A 20,084-nucleotide genomic window follows, 5' to 3' on the forward strand; every position below is an offset into this window, starting at 1 on the left:
CGGGCTGATGACAGTTACAGGATTATCTGATACAGGAAGAAGAGCATGGTGGCAAAGCAATCTGGCTCTGGACCAAGCTGTTAATTACACAGGTAGTCAGGGTGGAGAGAATACAGGTAGAAGGTGACATGCCTCTAAGGTCTCTGTTGAAGTCGTGCAGTCTTCTGATTTCCCCTTCCAGCTTGTTTCTCATTGCTTTGTCCAGCGACTCTCGCTTGGTGGTGGACTTGACCAGACTCTCATAGGCTTCCGAAATTCTCTGAAGTTCTTTTTCAAACTGTAAGAAAGAACTGGCATTGAGTTGGCATCCACGCCAGTGTTTCAGGAACAGAGATGCTTAGCATTTCAGATGCACCTCACATTTCGTGTCTACCAAATTCCCGTGGAATCAATTTCGCCCCCATTCTGTCCTTTAAAGGTCAGTTAGGTTCCTGTCATGACAGATGCCTAAGTCTGGCTAGACCCTCCAGTGTTACCTTGTAAGTTTCTCGGTACTGATACTAGGCATAAATCTAAACCCAATTTAAGCCTCTTACATTTCGGTGCCCATTTGTAACTAGTATTACCATTCCCATTTAACACGAAAAGGTTAAAATATGGAAAGCCAAACACAACCAAAACCCAAACCTCTAGACGCTTAAGTGCAATACTCTGCCTTCCTATAGACCTTCTCCCCTGTCAGAGGCTTCATTACGAGTGATTACAGAGTATTTTTACTTCTTGTCTGTGAAAGTACCTCTATGAAAGATCAATGAGCTTTTAGCAAAGTGTAAACAAATGTACCACAGAAAGTCTCCATATGTGCAGGAATTGAGAGATACAGGATTAAAATGTTATTTTTCTATATTTCACCAAATTGGAAACTTTAACTGGGGAATACTTAGCTTACAGCACATATAAATTGACAAGTAGCCGTAATTGCTGTAACGAGAGTCTAAGACAATCATGTTTTTGAAGATCCTTCAATTGTGCTTGAATGCAGGAGGAAAGGTGAGAGGTCTGTACGTGTGGACACTTGCTGTGCTACTGTGGGAGAGGGAATCTGACACAGAGCTGACAAAATGAAATTGCTAATGCATCTCACTGGGCTCCGGGAGGCCAGCACCACAATTTTGGTCCTTCTAGAGGAGAGTAGTATCATGGAAACCTATTTTCTGAATGCAACTACCTAGGTCAGAAAGCTGCTCACTGTGCTTCTCTGAATAACACACACACTAATGTGTGTTCATTCTTTGTTTACAATGTGTGGAGAGTCTCCTAGGCCTCAGAATACACAAAGAAACAAGATAATTCTCAACTTTAGCAGCTCACAGGCTAAGCTGGTGTGTACCCAACCACAGGCACCTATACAATATAGAGAGGTCTGAGGGGTATGACAGCAAAATGCCATAAGACCTAGAGATGGCATAATTAATTTAACAGGGGAAGAAAAGGGGTTCCTTGAAAACTATCTCATTTCATTTGAAATAAGCCATAAAGGCAAATAGGAAATTTTCCTGTTTCTCTTCTAAGAAAGGTCAGTGGGTTTGGGCATTCTAGGCAGAAAATGAGCAAGAAGTATCATATGAAAATAAGTCCACATCTATCTTCCGCCTCATGGATGGTTTGGGGATGAGAATAGGTAGAAGTGGCAGGAGCCAGGACCAGAGGAAGGACTTCACGTTACAAGCAAGGTAGAGTTCTGGGAGGAAGCAGGGTAAAGAAGGGCCCTGGAGAGGTGGACTACAGCATCTTACACAGCAGGAATGGATGAAACAGAATACAATAAGTCTAGGTGCAAAGATAATGTAAACAGTTGAGCAACAGATTACAAGACATAAAGTAGGATGGACACATTAAAACACAAAACCTAAGGACACTGAAGAGCAAATCAGCAGGTCTTAGTGACTGGGTCTAACTGGTAAGGGAGAAAGCAATCAAAGACAAATAATGTAGAAGATGGGTAATACAACGTAACCAAGATAAATGATGGTAAGAGAACAGGTTTCCTGAAGAAAGAAAACCTGTTTAGCAACAAAAATACTATGCTTGGGATCAGCAGAATATCAAAGACTTCCCATTAGCAGGTGGAGGTATAGGCCTGACACATGACAAAGTTGACGTCAAGAATGAAGACAAAACTATCACAAGACTAGAAAAAGCCAAGAGAGAGAAGGCTGGGCGAGGGAGGAGAGAGACTCCAGTGGTGCCCTAGGTCCAAGAAGTGAAAAGCTTTCAAAAGGGGAAAATCATAGCTAATGCTCCTAGAAGTGACAATACAGCCAAGACAGTCGGGTGAGGCCAGTGGAGAGTTAGAAGGCCCTTGGACCCAGACAGCCACACTCCTTTTGGTAGCTCTTTAAATTTCCCTATGGCTGAACTTGCCAGAGTTGGCTCTCCACTATCTGCTATCTCCCAGGAAGCTTTTCTGTTGTTCTTCCAGACACCATGACTTGTGGGTAACATGGTAGCACAGAGAATAGCATGTCCTTAGTTGTATTCACAGTGCTACTGCACAATGCTCCTTCCTTTTAATTTTGTTTTCAAAAGAGAGAGCTCCAAAACATCATTGTATGCTGTTTATCTATAAAGGGAGGTCTTTGTTTCTGGTCAGATGAGCATGAGCAGGGAGCGCCGACAAAGGCTGCAGAGCACCATCAAGTCATAAAAAGGCTCACGGACCCTGAGAAGGGCACTCATCCTGCAAGCCCAGGACACGGGAGGCCTTCCTGAATCACACCACCCGGAAGAACGCTCCCAGTCTCAACTGATACTGTAACGGAAGGCACAGCCCCAACACGCAGTGCAGATTCAAACAGGAAGGACAGCCTAGAAAGAGCAGCACTACAATTCAAACTGATTACAGAAAGGAAAATGCCCAAATATAATTTTATGCTGATTAAAACGTTCATGTTTTCTTGAAAAGAACTACTGTGTGGCCTAAAAGATAAGCTAGGCCAGGCACCAATGGCTCATGCCTATAATCCTAGCTGCTCACGATGCTGGGATCTGAGGATCACCATTTGATAAACTAGGTATCATTTATCTGGAATGCACAATATTTGAAAACAAGCTTAGAATTCTCCCCTCGCAGTCTGATTTCCCGCCTGGGAAGTCTCCCCTGGAGGCACACTGCCAATCCCTATCCTCCCCGCCAACTTCCTCCTTCTGCCCTTTTATGCAACAGGAAAAACTACACCACCAGGATTTAAAATCCTAAGTTCTGAGCCTGGCTTCATCATAAACCTCATAACTTAAGTCACATATCCTCCTTGCTAGAGATGTGTACAACAAAAATTTAGGGCTGCAAATTGACAACTGTCTTAACCTGTGATGGGACAACAGAACACAGTATTCACAGACGCATTTATAATAGTCAAGGGAGTGAAACAGTTGTAGATTCAAGAAGTAGAACAACTTTTGTCTTCTTGCTCAGCACTCATTTCATCCCTTTTGGCCGCAAAGTCTAAGGATCATCCTCTATGCAAAGAAATTATACATTGGAAGACCTTATTTTTCAAAAGACAAACGTACAGATAGGCAACAGTGGGTCACACATCTGCAATCCTGGCCCGTCAGGGGCTGAGACCTGGAGGATGGCAGTTCAAAGACAGCCCATGCAGAAAAGTCATCTCCAGTTAACCAATTAACCTGGAAAATGCTACACTGGAGGTGAGCTCTGGCTAGACTGGCTCAAGCGGTAGAGCATCAACCAGGAGAAAAGAAGCCAAAAATGAGGGTGTGAGGCCCTGAGTTCAAGACCAAGTATTGGCATAGGGAGAGTGGCAAAGAGACAGAGACACAGAGAATTGTACATCAAACACAAGAAAGAGATACATGCTACTGGTCAGTAGAAAAGTCCATAATAATGAGACAGTCAAGACCACAAGGTCCTCAGGGGAGGCTACAGAGCTCTCAGAAATGTCTGCCCTTGAGATGCTTTAGGGGAGAAGAAATACTTGGTTCCTGAGGTGTTGAGTGGGTCTTTCGATGCTTGGGCTACAAAAAGGAAGAGCTGTCCTGGAGGGTGTCAGAAACAAGCTGGAGCCAAAAGGTAACATGTTATGTTTGTCAACCTCTAAGGGCTCAGGAACAACCTCCAGGCAGCCCTGTTTGTTTCTGGCCCTCCAATAAGGGCAGCCAGAGCTCCCTGGAGTCCAGACCAGACTTGACTACAGGGAACTCCAGCCCTGCGGTAAAAACTCGGCCCAGACCTGCTTTGGCACATCTGTGAACGTTTGTGCCATCAAATACACTGCTACCAGCTTTTTACTGACAGTGAAAAGACCACCTTACCTGTGAAAGTACCACTAAGTAATGACAGTCAGACCTGGGAGCATGTGGCCAAAACACCACAGTCTAGCCTGGACCACTCAGAACGGAGCGTGCCCAACACTCATGAAGAGAGCCTTTACCTGTGAGAGCACTGAGTATGCACACGGAACGGTCAGACAGGACCCTCTCACATGAGGCCAAAGGAACCATGGAGAGCGGCATTCTGTCTCTCCTTACAAAAGCCCCTATTTCCAGGACAGGATCAGACACTTAAGACTCAGCACTACCACCACATTTCCTCATCCCTTAGAAATGCAACTCAGGGTCCTGTGGATTTCTTATTGAAAACAGACCTCTCTGTATCCTGCACACATCAGACCCAGGTGACATTGCTCTTGCTAGGGGGATACATCTCTTCTTTACTCCAGCTCTTAGCAGGAAGTTCTAAGGATAAAAGGCTGCCATGTGATTTGATAGCTCCGTGACACCTGCAGGAGCTTCAGGGACTCACAGGGGGCAAGGAAAGGAAGGAGCACGGTAACTGGCACCCTTCCCCACTTCCTCTTTCTCTTCCCCTTTCTTTTTGTGGCACTAGGTTTTGAACCTAGGGTTCTCACACTTCTTAAGTAAGTCTACCACTTAAACGACAAACCCTCTAGCTCAATAACCTGTACCTGTGACCCTCCAGTGTCGAGGTAACATTGTTTTAGTTATCACTCAATGAAACAAACATGACCATCACAAGGTTCCCAAGATTCCTAGATTTAGAGGGAAATACTCTCCACTCATTCCCACGTTGCTGTTTCCTCTTCCGAGCCTGGGGAGCCCTACTTAGCCCCAGAGTCTGTCCCTACCGAAGCCGCTGCATACTCCCCGGCAGTAACTCACTCCCCTTTGGGAACACAAGCTCTAGCACTGCAGGCCTTGGGCACAAGGTCATACTTATTTTTGACTCCCTAAAGCCTTACACAGTTCCTGTACAAAAAGGGGCCGCGAGAAACACTGGCAAGTCAGTCCTCATCAACCCCTTGCCTCACAAAGAGGCGAGGAATCCATTCCTTCCAGGAAGCCCAGCCCCTTGCCCTGGAGTCACGTACCTTGTGCAGCGTGTCGGCATTGTCATAGTAACCCTGAAGCTCCTGGTGAAGCACGCGATTCTCCTCGGTTAGGATCTCCACCATCTGCTGGGCTCGCTCCACAATTGCAAATGCATCAGGACCAAGCTGCTGGCCAGGAGAGGCCGGTGGGGCCTGGGGAGCAGCCAGGGCCACTGGCAGTGGAAGTGGCAAGGAGACAGAGTGCAGCGGCCCGCTGACGGAGGTCTGGGAGGACATGGGGCTGTGCTGCTGCACTGTTGAAGGGAAGGGAAGCTGGCACGGGCGGCTGAGGGGACAGAAGACAAGACAGGCAGTCAGACCCCAGGAGGAGCAGGGTGAGAAGGAAGGAAACTCACCAACACAGGCACGCCAAGAGGCCAGTGTCCTGGTCACACGCTCCCTGTGCTTACTTCCCTCTGAATCAGCACCCTGTGGGCTGGTGGGGACACTGTGAACAAGGCAGCAGGTCCCACTCCCAGAAGCTTGCATTCTAGGAGAGGAAACACCTAGTGCCGAGGGTCAGGAAGGCAAGCCAATACAAAGAACACCAGCAAACAGCAGTGCAAGACAGAGCTGAAGCGGGACTAGGCAGGGAGCGAGGAGCCAGGCGAGGCCCTGCTCACAAAGGGTAGTAACTACGCACCACTTCTGGGATAAACACCTCCGAGGAGTGGGGATGGAAAGAAAATGGAAAAAAAAAGGAATGGGAGACAACATCTATTGAGAAAGTACTTGTAAATTTGTCTACTAGACTGTGAACTACGAGAGACTGGAGGCATAGCTCAAGTGGTAGAGGGTTTATCTACTGAGAAGCCCAGCTGTTTGTTTGTTTGTTTGTTTTTTAAAGAAGGAAATAAATTGAACAGAGCAAGCTCCTATAACAGCATGTGCTTCTGTTTTCTAGTAATATACTCATATGCACACACACACACATACACTCATCTCATATAATTAATTATGAAAGATCTAGGGAACTTTCATGAAGACTGGCATGTAGTAAGCTCTCCCAAATGCTAGCTCTTGTGTCACCATTGTGATCACTATTGTATTCCACGGTCCCTAAGACAGAATCCAGCCCAGGCATTCATGAGCAGCCCAGTAAACACTCTGTTCAGACTGAAGAGCTCTCTGTGTTTTTAGTGCAAGTGCTGCCAAAGTGAACATGTGCTCTGACAAACAGTCACTGAGCCCTGGTGCCGTGCCAGCCACCATGGATGGCATCAGCTCCTAATGCAGTGTCCTGTTCTGATCTTTGTAAACTTGGTATCTATCATAGTAAGTCTATTCGGACAAGAAAAACAAGGCCCAGGAAGTCATCTGCAAGGCACAGGGACAGATTAAAATAGACACAAGGTGTATAAGGGAAAGGGAAAGTCAAATATAGGCATTCTGACTCAAGTTCTTGCTGTTCATTGCTCACAGAGAGTGCAGAGGAAAGGCAGCCATTCGTTGATGCTCTGCTCCTGTCTTCTAACATTTAAGGAGCTATCACTGTATGTACGATCCACATTCTAAAACGATGGCAACAGAACTTTTTTGTTTTACTTTCTTAATTAGCTTTAAGTAGCTGTCTGGAAGGGTTTCAATTCAAGAGAAGCTTTTAAAGTTTCAAGAGACCCTGGGATAGAGCCTAGGGGCTAGAAACCTGCCCATGTGGTTATGCCGGACTACAAACTAGATCATTTCCCACCGGTTAAGGTCCGGTCCACAGAGAGCATGTAGCTGGCACTCATTGGAGGTCTCTGCTGTCCACCGGGTCCTACATTTCATGGCATGCTTGTGCCTCACCAGTCCTACAGTCCACATCTAGCCTTATTCTGTAAGTATGCACATCAAGGCTCAGAAAGTTCACACAATAAACCCAAGATCTCACACTCAATGTACAAGTGAGTTTCAAGCACACTCATCATTCCACCAAGGTGTTTTAACTACACAGCACTGCTTCTTAATGTAAGGGATTGTCTTTCACGCTGTGGTTGAATTCTAGCTCTGCTACTTTAGCCACATAATCACAAGTAAGCTTTTAACCTCTCCTTCGCCTTTTTTTTTTTTTTTTTTGGTAGGTCGTGGGGCCTGAACTCTGGGCCTGGGCGCTGTCCCTCAGCTCTTCAGCTCAAGGCTAGTGCTCTACCATTTGAGCCACAGCACCACTTCCCGTTTTTTTCTGCTTATGTGATACTGAGGAATCGAACCCAGGGCCTCATGCATGTGAGGTAAGCACTCTACTACTGAGCCACCTTCCCAGACCCTCTTCTTCACCTTTGAGTGGTAGCCATAATAGTACCCATCTAAGAATTGTGATAATTAAATGAAATGATGCATACCCACTTGAAGCATCATACTTCAGGTCAAGAAAGCTTTGTCAGCCTCTGTTGTTATCATACACTACTACTGGGTGTTATTCTGAAAAAGAAAAATCAGGCACTGGTGGTTCACACCTATCATCCTAGCTACTCAGGAGGAAAAGATCTGAGGACCATGGCTCAAAGCCAGCCCAGGCAAGAAAGTCTGTGAGACTCTTATCTCAATAAACTACCAAAAAGTGGGAAGTAGAGGTATGGCTCAAATGGTAGAGCACTAGCTTTAAACAAAAAAAAGCTCAAGGGCAGTGCCTATGCCCTGAGTTCAAGCCCCAGGACTGGCACCAATTAAAAGGGGGAAAAAAGGAAGTTCCACCCTTGGGTGTCCCTTCCTCTTCAGAAGCTACACAGTTCAGACTTGGGAATCACAGTCTCTTCCCTCAGGCAGCAGTGGGGCCTCTGGCACCACAGAACTCAATGCAGTGCAGAGTGCAGGGTGTTTCAGGGTGATGTCAGAACAGGACTGACTCTGTCTCATCCCTTCTTGGCCTACATTGCTCAAGACAGCAGCCAACAGCCACACAAAGCTACTGATCACTGGAGATATAGCTAGTCCCTGTGCTAAACAGAGTCTCAATACAAAAAACCCAAAGTGTATCTCATTAGCTTTTATATTATCTGTTAAATAATATTTTGGATATGACAGGTTAACTAAAAATGTTTTTATGCTTTTAACTAAATATCCATCAAAAATTAAATTTCATCTGTATCTTTTAACATCTTAAAAAGTGGCAGCTAGAGTTGGGCACCAGGGGCTCATACCTCCAGCTACTCAATAGGCTAAGATATGAGAACGGTGGTTCAAAGCCAGCCCAAGCAGGGAAAGCTCATGAAGCTTAATTCCAATTACTTGCCAAAAAGCTGAACATGTCTCTAGCTCACACAGCAGGACGCTATCATTTATCAAAAAAGCTCAACAAACAACAGTGCGCAGGCCCTGAGTTCAAGCCCTAGGACCAGCACACATTAAAAAAAGTGGCAGCTAGACAACTTTACATGAGACATGAAGCTCACGTGCTCACTGTTCTAGACCACGCTGCACTGCACCAAAGATCTTCGCTTGTGAGGACCCAGAGTGTGGAGAGCACCAGAGCGGCGCCGACCAGCTCTCCTGGCCCCCAGCCCCAGCCCCACCTGAGGGGCAAGAATGGCAAACGCAAGCTGTCTTCAACATGACACACGTTACGTCTTCTACATGAGCCACCAGCCTAATCTCTAGCAAAAATGATTGGCTGACAAAGCTTTGTAAAGTATGACAAGAAGAGAATACTAGATGCACGATCTGACTAAGTCACTCACAAAAGAGAAGCTAAAGTGGCTACATATTTTCCGCATAAACTGATAAAGGAAGAAATATAATGAAAGTATTTTTCAGTTTAGAAGTAATAACAATCCAGTTAAACAAACTTTACTGAGACCCCAAGCAATGAGTTTAAAAATATTTCCCAAGATAAAATACGTATTAGAATTTTTCCTGTGTAAAAATTCAATGTGTTTAAGAAAAAAATAAAATAAAATAAAACAAAAGCCCCAGACTAAAGGCATGGCCTCCATGCAAGGGACGACGGGTTTCTCTGATTTTTCAGACATTTTATGTAACGAGTATGTATAGCTACATGTTAAAACATAAACCATTACCTGAGTAATACATGTGCATCACAGAGAAGAAGAAACTATAAGAATCAAGAAAAGGAAACAAACTGAAAAAAAAAATAAATGAAATGATAAAGGCCCTAAATTTTGGCATGAAAAGGTTCAAATTTAGATACTTTTCATTCAGTAAAAACACTTAATATTTATTGGGAGTTCTGCAACTTTCCATATTTTCTAGAATGTTCTGATTCTCAAAGCAACACAGTCAACAACTGGTTTCAAACATCAATTATCTCTGCATAAGGAAACTGAAGGCAATACGGCTTTCCTCCCTTTAGGTGAGCAGGAAAGATGATGGGAATTACGTGCATTTTTCAATTATCCACAATGAGCATGTTCTATTTGTGGAAGTACGTCAGTTGGCTTGAGGAAAAACTGGCTATAACAAATTATGGATAAAGAAACAAGTGGTACATGCCTGTAGACCAAGTTATTGAGTAAGCTGAGGCAGGAGATCAAGTGCTCAAGACCAGCTGAGCACCATGGTGAACCTCCCACTTCTGAAAGGGCAGGCAGAGGCAGAGGGAGGAGAGGGAGACAAGGTAGGAGAGAGAGGAGAGAGAAGAGAAGGGGAGAGAGGGGAGAGAGACAAATAGGGGAAGAGGGGAGAGGTGAAATTGCGGTTTTCGGGACTAATTTGCTGGCACATCAGGGGATTAATCCACTTGAATCCCTTTGGTCAGGTAAACTCAAGTTTCATAAATGTTCAAATCAAGTCTCTACGGTTGGGTAAACTAAGATCAAAATGATTGCTATGTAAATACAGATAACCCTCTTGTTTAGAAAAGTTGTTCCCTTAATGAATTATATAGCTGGAATTGTCAGGTTTCTTGGGAAGGTAACTTGAACTTGACCCTAATGTCTTAAAATTCCCACACTTGCAGACCTGTGTGTCAGAACAAAGGGCATTTTACTTCTCTTACCCAGTAAGTCAGCCTACATACCACAAAACTCCTGAGTTCTGATACTGGTATTCTAACACGCTTTCATGGTAGAATTAAAACAGGGCTCATGGCCTTCCTTTCACTAGGGAAAATGTGTTAGTGTTAACTGAACAATTCTAGATTTGATTTACCACCTTTTGATCCTATGTAATAGCTCATTCCTTATGGCCTAAGCTGCAAGTAATTTAACATTTTGGAAATGTATCACTCAAAACTCTCCTCCTTCCCTCAGCCACTTCTAACTATGGAACTACCAATGTTTCTTTCTTTTTCTTATTTCTGCTGCCAGGTCATGGGGCTGGAGCTCGACCTGGGCGCTGTCCCTGAGCTTTTGTGCTCAAGGCTAGCACTCTACCACTTGAGCCACAGCACTACTTTCAGCTTTTTGTGTTTCATGGAGTCTCACAGACTTTCTGCATGGGTTAGCTTCAAACTGCAATCCTCAGATCTCAGCCTCCTGAGTAGCTAGGATTACAGGTGTGAGCCACTGGCACCTGGCCAAAGTTTCTTTTTTATAATACAGCACATAATAGATACATGCCAAACATGGACCCTACCAGGAGAAAGACCTCCCATTTAGCATTATCTTTTTGGCCATCAGAGGACTTGTCAGAGGACAAGTTCTCCCCAATTAACATAGTACACTGCAAATCCCTTGCACTGAAGAGAAGAAAAAAGGTGCTGGTAGTAGGGCTGTGACAAGAAGTGAGAATCTAGGTAAGGAAATCCTCAGCATGGTGTAAGACATTTTAGTTAGCCTAGGACAGAAGAGCCAGGCTGAATACTTCTACCCTAGTGCTTTCATTAAATAGCTATGCTCTTAAAATCAAAGTAACACATTCAGAGATGAACAAAATATTAGTAAACAGGCATCACTCTTCTTTTTGCAGGGCTGAGGACCGAACCCAGGGCCTTGCGCGCGCCGGCGGGCACCCTTCCGCCGGGCTAAACCCCCAGCCCCGGCATCACTCTTCTTTCTGCTTCTGGAAAACTAGTGCATCATCTACCAGACAAGCCTACTTCAGTGCATCAGAGCAGAGAGAAGGATTTGTAAGCAACAGTGTCAAAAATGAAAACAAGAAATCCAAATTCTTACTTTTCTCCTAAGTTCTCTCTCTTGTCTCTTCAGATCTTTCTGTCTGAGGCAAAAAGAAGTCTCAAACATCGTGAATTGAGCCAAACCACTCGTATTTGTTACATCCTGTGCTCCAGTTTGCAGCATGGAGCAGGGGGATGGAACTAGATGACCTCCACCAGAGGCCTCTCCTGTGGTCTTAAGGGTCTGTGATATGGCATTTGTATAGCCAACAGACAGCCTAACAGACAGAAGAACATGCCAGGAAAATTCACAAGGACTCTGCTTGTCTCCTGGGCCAAAATTAAGTTGAATACACAGGATGTTGAGTTTCAGGTCCAACCCTTTGCCATCAGGTGGCATCAGAACAAGAAGAGTGTAGGCAGCTTTGTCTGCTCAGCCAGCTAAGGGCTGCACTGCTGGGGCCAGGCTGGCTGGCCACAGGCAGGCTCACAGAGTGGCCTCATAGCGCTGGAGCCAGACTCAACGGCCAGCCGGCTACGATCTCTCAGACACTGCCATGTGTCACGTCAAACCAGCTGTCTAGCTTAGCAATGCACTCAATTTTCTCATACATTTTTCCTTCTAACATCACATCTTCAAGACAAATGACACTTTCTACAAAACCTGGGTCAGCATCTAGGAAGTGTTTCCCCAACTCAGCATTTCGTCAGCTCCCATTACACCTACTGCCAAATGACAACAAGCAGAATAATCCTCTTCCTGCGCTGCCACTTAACAAATATTAAAAGTGTTATGGAGTTGGGCAACTTCATTTGGGGAGATTTTCACCCTTTATTGAGCTCTCTAGAGGCTGAGTTAAATACTCAGGGAAAAAGTGAATAATCACAAGTTCTGATTGATGTTGAAGTTAACACCAGGTATTATTTTACACAAGTGAGGTCAATCACTATGATGAAAACATCATCAGGGATTTGACAGCTTTTGAGTTTGAATCTCTCCTTTGAAATAGGAACAACAGAAGGAAAAGAAGCGCTCCCAGGCCCCGTCTGGTGTTCCCCAACAGTTACATCAGGCCCACTAGGCAAAATGTGTTCCACCGTCCGTCAGAGGTCTTAGAGCTAGCTGCTTCAGAGCAGGCACTCGCCACCCACCTGCAGCCCAGCATCAGAGCTGGGGAACAAGTGGCAGACTGGGCAGCACACTCTGCTGGCCCCCACTGGCTCCTCCCTGGTGCGCTTGAGGTGGAAGGTGTGCCCCAGGGCATGTCCAGCACCCATCGCTGAGTACTCAGGGGCAACCCTAGAGTGAATGTCCAGTAACCGTAGGAGCCATGAGTTCTCTCTTCTCATGCTCTATGCTGCATAAACCCAGCCACATCCAAGCACTTTCCCAACTGCCACATTCCCAACTACTGTCTGTTTTCATCTAGTCTATATGGAATCAATCATAGAATCCTATCAGTTCTATTTCCCTAACTTTTTTAGGGGGCGGGGAGGTCGTTCATGGGGCTTGAATGCTTGGGCATTCTCTGAGCACTTTTGCACAAGGCTAGCACTCTACCACTTTGAGCCACAACTCCATTTCAGTTTTCTGGTGGTTAACTGGAGACAAGAATCTCACAGGGAATTTCCTGGCTTCAAACTGCAATCCTCGGACCTCAGCCTCCGGAGCAGCTAGGATCACAGGAGTGAGACACCAGTGCCCAGCTTCCCTGACTCTCTTAACACATAGTATTTCTTTATTCCTACTGCCTCAAGCTTCATATACCCTTGTCCATCTTTCCTGGCCTCATGGTTCCTCAGTCTTTCCTCTAATACATCCTACATAGCAATGTTCAGCCCTTAAGCATCAATGCATAGTCCCTGTTTGTGGATAAATTCTAAATTTCTTAGTATGACCAGCACCCACTAGTGCTGAGTTCCTGTTCAAACACATCATCTGTCATTCTATCATACCTAGTCTGTGTTACCGTACGGCCAATCTTCATGGCCGATCTCTAGTTCCTATAGTTACGAACAATACTACCTGCCATTCTCTTAGCCCTTTCTGCACACTTCTCTCCTAAATACACTGGACCCCGGTGATCTCTTCAGATACTTGTTTCCCTAGAAATAATGAAACAAGACGCTGGGGGTAGTGACCCTGTCTTTCTCTCAGAATGGAGCACAGGGGTGCAAAGAAGACATCCTCGTAAGTGTTGTTGATTCTATTAATCAGCCAGAACTCTAGAAGACAAGAGGAATTAAGCCAGGAGAGTGAAAAGATGCCCTTCATCAGGGTACTTGCATCTAGTCTCTAGTGGCCTGAGAGCTGGTGCTGTGACATTTATTAATCTCTCCAGGCTTTGGTTTTCCATCTGCTGAATGACTGTTCCAAAGTCTCTTTAGTACTTCCATTCTAGCATTCAGACTATCTTCCTTTAAACCTACAACAAAGGGACTATGAAGCCCTCTAGGAACCTGGGCAATCTACAAGGCCAGCCAGGAAGCTGCTCTTCTGCAGGCCTCTAGGCCGAGCTCCAAAGGCTCCTGGGGAAGGCTACTCCCTAGCACCCTTCTCCTCTCTTCAGCCTCCGCTGGGTATGAAGGAAATCACAGCTGCTTGTACTGTTTCGGACTACAAATTTCAGCCCCAAAGCATCTTATTAAATACTATGCACGAGTTTTTTAAAAAAGTGAAAAGAACGATCATCCTTCAAAGTAGCAAGTACTGAAAATGGAATTGCTGACTTGAGCCCCTAGGCTTCCCAATCACCTGGTGACACCGTACTCCGGAGGCGGCTGGTACCTCAGGACGGCCACTTCTGTTCTCACAGGCTGAGGGGCAGGGTACGGTGTCACCATCTCATGGAGCACCCCAGGGTGCTGGTCGTTGTAGAAAAGTCCGTGATCCTGGTTCTTGCTGACGGGAGACACCATCGGCTTGGTCTTGAAGGGGTAATCGGGCGGAGGGCCTCGCGGGTCCAGGGCTTTACTAGCAGGCGGGGCTGGGTTCGGTCCCCCTCCGGCTTTGAACCCCTTTCCGCTCCCTGAGCCAGGGAGGTGCTGCTTGGCACCATTCCTCTCCAGTGAGAGCTGCATGATCCTCTCACTGAGCGAGCGGACATGGCCCTGCTTCAGCTCCTTCAAGGCGTCGTCCTTATGTGCATGTCCGCCATGGGCGCGGTTCACTGCAGGCCTTCCCTCCGTGCGCGACTTCTGGCTGGTGCCCCCCGCCATGTAGTAGCCGTGGCCCACGGGTGTCTGCTGCTGCTGCTGCTGCTGCGTCTGTTGCTGCTGTGTCTGCTGCTGCCCTCTGAAAAACTGGGACTGGGCTTTGGCCTCCTCGTACGTGGGCAGCTCCTCATTGTTCTGCTGAGGCTGTGTGGGCCGGACCTGCCTCTCCATCGCCACACTATCCACCTGGCGTTCTTGACCCTGAGGCTCCTGGCGCGCTGACGGGTAGACCATTTGTGGCTCTTCTTGAATGAGGGTTTCCGTGGAAGAAAAGCTGCTTGCTGCGTGAGGAGGTCCTGCACTCCCTGTGGCTTGGTGCTGAATGGCCAGCAAATTCATGTTCTCGGTAGGAGTGCCATAGCGCAGTTGTTCCTGGATCAGCCGCTGTAACACTGTTCCAGCAGCCACATCCTCCGAACCTCTCATTTCCACCTCTGAGATCCTCAGGAAGTTTCAAAGAGGATCTTCAACTAAAGGATAAACACAGGAAAAGACACATCAGGCCATTCCCCAGGAAACGTGTCTCTATGTGGTGAACAATTAACATTTTAATTACAGTAGCATTTAAAGACAAAATGTCAACTATACCATCAGTTTCATCTCCCCTCTGATATCTCACGGACCTATTTCTCTAACTCCCAGCACGTACCCTTCTCCCCCCACCTCCCGACTTTTGATTCCCTCTCTTTGTACTCACTCCTGAACTTTTGCATCCTTCAAACCCTCCCTCTTTCCTTTAACTTCTCCACCGGTCTCTCCTCTTCACCAGGAAAACATATCCAACTCTTTCCCATCTTAAAAAATAACAATTTTTAAAGCCCAAACCAACACACACACACACACACACACACACACACACACACACACACACACATCCAACTCTTTCCCATCTTAAAAAATAACAATTTTTAAAGCCCAAACCAACACACACACACACACACACACACACACACACACACACACACACACACACACACACACACACACACACACACACACACACACACACACACACACACACACACACACACACACACACACACCCTTCTGTTGGCTCTACCATAGAATTTTCATTGTTACCCTTCATCTCCCTTTCCTTGTCTTCACTAAGCAACCTATACAACCAATATCTCAAATGCTCTGATTAGTAACAAAACCCAAGAACAGCGTCTGGCTCTCATTACACACCTGACCCCCTGAATACCTGGCATGGCTGCTCAGGCTCCTCGTGCAACCTTCTCCCAATGCAGCATCTGAGCTGCTTCTCCTCATGCCGCTGCACTCACGACCTAATTCCCTTCACTTTACCTCCCTCTTAAATTCTGTATCCCCTCAAAGAACTATTTTAAAATCACAAATGATGTGCTATGTATCGCACAAAGTTCTCTCGTATGTTGTTTTACGCATCCCACAAATAACCCTATGATGAACCCAGTGAACAGACACTCAGCCTCTCACGCCAGTGCATGTGCCAGCTGCTGCGGGGTCCTGCGCAGCCCGCTAAACCTACGCCTCTGACCTCTTCTCCAAACCCCATCTCTATCCTGTCTGCTAGGACCATGGGTTGTGTCCCCACTTTCTAGAACACTGACCTACACACAGGGCTGGAGGAATGACTCCACAATAGTACATCTATGTATGAAGCACAAGGCCCCAAGTCTAAACCCCAATTTTATAGACTAAAACTGAGCTTTGATCATTAGATTTGCCCTGACTCCTGGCAAAAAACAAAAACTAACAAAACAAAAGAAAAACACAACAAAACTTACTGCTATGATCTCAGGCAAATTATTTGGTTTTTCTGCATCTCTCCTTTGAAAAATAGGGAGATTAAATATCTGCCTCACAAGAATGTCATCAAACTTATCCCTTAGCATTAAAGAATGCAAGCTATAATTGAATGTAAACACAAAAGTCCAACAATAAAAATAGATTGTCAAGGCAGGAGCCAGTGGCTCACACCTGTAATCCTAGCTACTCAGGAGGCTGAGATCTGAGGAATACGGTTCAAAGCCAGCCAGGGCAGGAAAGTCCATGAGACTCTTATCTCCAATTAACCACCAGAAAACTGGAAGTGGCACTGTAGGTCCAGTGGTAGAGTGCTCGCCTTGATCTGAAGAGCTGAGGGACAGCGCCCAAGCCCAGAGTTCAGGCCCCACAACCAACAAAAAAAAAAAAGATTGTCAAAAGCTCACATAAGATGAATTTGCCAGATAATTGTAATAAACAACGAATATCCTAGGAAAAGAGATCAAGGTGGGTTAGAATGGTCCACTCATTCACTTGGCAAAAATGTCTTCAATCTTTTATATGCTGGTAGATGTTGGAAGTATGAGACTTAAGAGGAAAGAGCATATACCCTTGGGTAACAGATCTGAATGAATGGAAACTCTTACTAAAATTCAAATAAGAAATAAATAAGCTAAGATAAAAATGCAATTCTCATAGAAAATAATGTGGATAAAAAAATTAAAAATTAGGGGCTGGGAAGATGGCTCAGTGGTAGAGTGCTTGCCTTGCATGCCTGAGGCCCTGGGTTCGATTCCTCAGCACCACATGAGCAAAAAGAAAAAAGCCGGAGGTGGCGCTGTGGCTCAAGTGGTAGAGCGCTAGCCTTGAGCTGAAGAGCTGAGGGACAGCGCCCAGGCCCAGAGTTAGGCCCCAAGACTGGACCCCCCAAAAAAAAATTAAAAATTAAAGCTATTGAACTACTTTTTCACTGGAAAAAGATAAGTTGTAAGTACATTTGTCAAGAACCCTAAGTTCCTACCCAATTTTTTTAATTCTCTTATTGTTTTACCAGTCTCAAAAGCCTTCATAGATAGGCAGTTATTACAAAGGAGATGGTTCCTTCTATACTAGTTTTTAATTGTATCTTCTGAATTTATTACTTGCAAAAAAAAGAGAAAAAAAGAAAAAAAAGTGTGTAAGATTCTGAGAAACAGTAGGAAAAAGAGACTAAGTGATATAACTCTAAGTTCTTACATCATAGGACATGATTATAAATAAAGCACTTGCCAAAAACGAAACCAATACTCTCACGTTTATTTGTAACAGGAGGATAGGAAGTAAGGTGAGATATGCACTGCAGTAGTCCCTGCTGATGCTTGGAAGATATACTCCAAGACCTCAAGTGGGCGTCTGAAACTAAGATAGTACCAAATCCTACAGATGTAATGTAATTTATATGAAGTGTAATTTATAGATTATGTACACAAAGAAATTTTAAACTACTAGTAAAATAAAACATATGTAATAAGGCTATCTGAAATATATAAATTGGTGATTTCTGGTATTTTTCATTTAATATTTTTCATGTAACATTTTCAGACTTCAGTGGACTTCAAGTAATTGAAAGCTATGGAAAATGCAGACAAAGATAAGGGCTAAAAATGAGAAAGAGGGCCTTTCTGGTCCCAATACCAATGACAGCAGTAGGACTTACCAACTTTCTCCCTGATGCTAGTCTTTGCCTCTACTGTCAAAGAAGATGCTTTACGTCTCCCAAAATAGAGGTGGAAGTCTGGATAAAAGTGATGTGAGTCCTGTTGGGTCTGCCCAGGACTGCTGGGGCTGTAACAGACAGGAGGCAAAGCTGCTAAAAGGAAAGGAAAGTTCATGTTAGTGCTGATGAAGTGTGATTCACAAGCTCACGAGTCATTCTCCCACACTTCCACTGGTAGCAGAAGCTCTGTTTTCCGGATTCATGAAATTCCAAAGTTACTATTCAGAATGCTTCCAAAGGTAGGGAGGGAAGGGATGGGTAGGGGGAAAACAATGGAGGGGGTAACAATGTTCAATAGGAAGTGTACTCATTACCTCACTCATGTAACTGTAACCCTCTGTATAGTATCTTTACAATAAAAAAAAAAAAAAAAAAAAAAACAGAATGCTTCCAAGTCCAACCACCAAACAACCCATGAGTTCATTCAACAGAAGTTTTCAAGTGTCACTAAGTGAAGACACATATGCTTTTTCACACTTCCCAGTTCCAAGAACAACATTAGTAAAAGTCCTCAGTGGAATTAGGGCCACAGGTTCCGATGGTCAAGTTGGGGGGCAGGGAGGAGGAGGAAGTGAGAAGATAAGAAAAGGAAAACTAAAATGGGAACAGCAGCTGTGTCCCAAAATACATGAAGGGTACAAAAAAGCTGTTTGGGTCACTTTTCAAGGCTCTGTGCCAGTAAGAGAACATCTCAGCCCAGGACAGAGTGTATTTTCCCTCAGTTGAAGGTTTCTAAAGTCTCAGTGGCAGCATGGATGGAGCTTGGGTTCTGGGCTTCAGACAAGTGAAGGCCTTTCAACTCCAGTTAACCTCCTCAACACAGAAATCAGAGTGCGCTTCCTGTTCCAATTAAAGTGACATGGTACTCTGTCCTATAGTCACCAACAAGAGATGCCACGCCAGAAGTACTGATAGCATACGTGCCACCACTCCAGAAGTACCATAGCACACACACCACATCCATGATACCATGCCAAAAGTATCATAGCACACACACCACATCCATGATACCATGCCAAAAGTATCATAGCACACATACCACATCCATGATACCATGCCAAAAGTAGCACAGCACACGTACCACATCCATGATACCACTCCAGAAGTACCATAGCACACGTACCACATCCATGATACCATGCCAGAAGTACCACAGTGCATGTACCACATCCGTGACACCATTCCAGAGGTACCATAGTGCACGTACCACCACATCTGTGACACCACTCCAGAAGTACCACAGCACATGTACCACGTCCGTATTACCATGCTAGAAGTACCATATCACACGTACCACATCCATGATACCACTCCAGAAGTACCATAGTGCACGTGCCACATCCATGATACCACTCCAGAAGTACCATAGTATATGTGCCACATCCGTGACACCATGCCAGAAGTACCAATAGCACACAGACCATATCCATGTCACCACTCCAGAAGTACCATAGTGTACATTCCATACCCGTGCCACCACTCCAGAAGTAGCATAGTGCATGTGCCACATCCATGATACCATAGTACCATAGCCCACATGCCACATCCATGATACCACGCCAGAAGTATCAAAGTGCACATACCACGCCAGAAGTACAATAGTGCATGTATCACATCTATGATACCACACCAGAAGTACCATAGCACACGTACACATCTATGATACCACACCAGAAGTACCAAATGCACGTATCACATCTGTGGTACTATGTCAGAAGTACCACAGCACACGTGCAACATCCGTGACACCACTTCAGAAGTACCAAAGTTCACGTGCCACATCCATGATACCATGCCAGAAGTACCATAGCGCACAAACCACATCTGTGATACCATGCCAGAAGTACCAATAGCGCACAAACCACATCCGTGATACCATGCCAGAAGTACCAATAGCGCACATACCACATTCGTGATACCACTCCACAAATACTGATAGTGCACATGCCACATCAGTGATAACTTCTAGCACGGTAGGTTGAACCTGCTCTGACTTCACTGTGTAAGAACTAAGTTT

The 20,084-nt window shown here is 45.2% G+C and overlaps 1 protein-coding gene across 5 annotated transcripts in view; it reads right to left on the minus strand.

The window, feature by feature from the left end:
- The window catches only part of LOC138841312 (angiomotin-like protein 1), a 54,755-nt gene that overhangs the window by 28,355 nt on the left and 6,316 nt on the right, over positions 1 to 20,084 (minus strand). For 3 of the 5 annotated variants that reach the window (XM_070041994.1, XM_070041992.1, XM_070041990.1), the window contains 4 exons: positions 18,008 to 18,160; positions 14,102 to 15,032; positions 5,352 to 5,637; positions 133 to 277 (listed from right to left, as the gene is read on the minus strand). In XM_070041994.1, the coding sequence (XP_069898095.1) occupies positions 133 to 277; positions 5,352 to 5,637; positions 14,102 to 14,988 (1,318 nt within the window). In that variant the 5' untranslated portion in view covers positions 14,989 to 15,032; positions 18,008 to 18,160. The remainder of the gene's footprint in view (positions 1 to 132; positions 278 to 5,351; positions 5,638 to 14,101; positions 15,033 to 18,007; positions 18,161 to 20,084) is intronic. The other 2 variants (XM_070041995.1, XM_070041993.1) reach the window with 1 other exon arrangement.

The sequence above is a fragment of the Dipodomys merriami genome, unplaced genomic scaffold (genome assembly GCF_024711535.1).
Source record: "Dipodomys merriami isolate MVZ:Mamm:240054 unplaced genomic scaffold, mDipMer1.0.p SCAF_314, whole genome shotgun sequence".
In the NCBI taxonomy this organism is placed as follows: Eukaryota; Metazoa; Chordata; class Mammalia; order Rodentia; family Heteromyidae; genus Dipodomys; species Dipodomys merriami.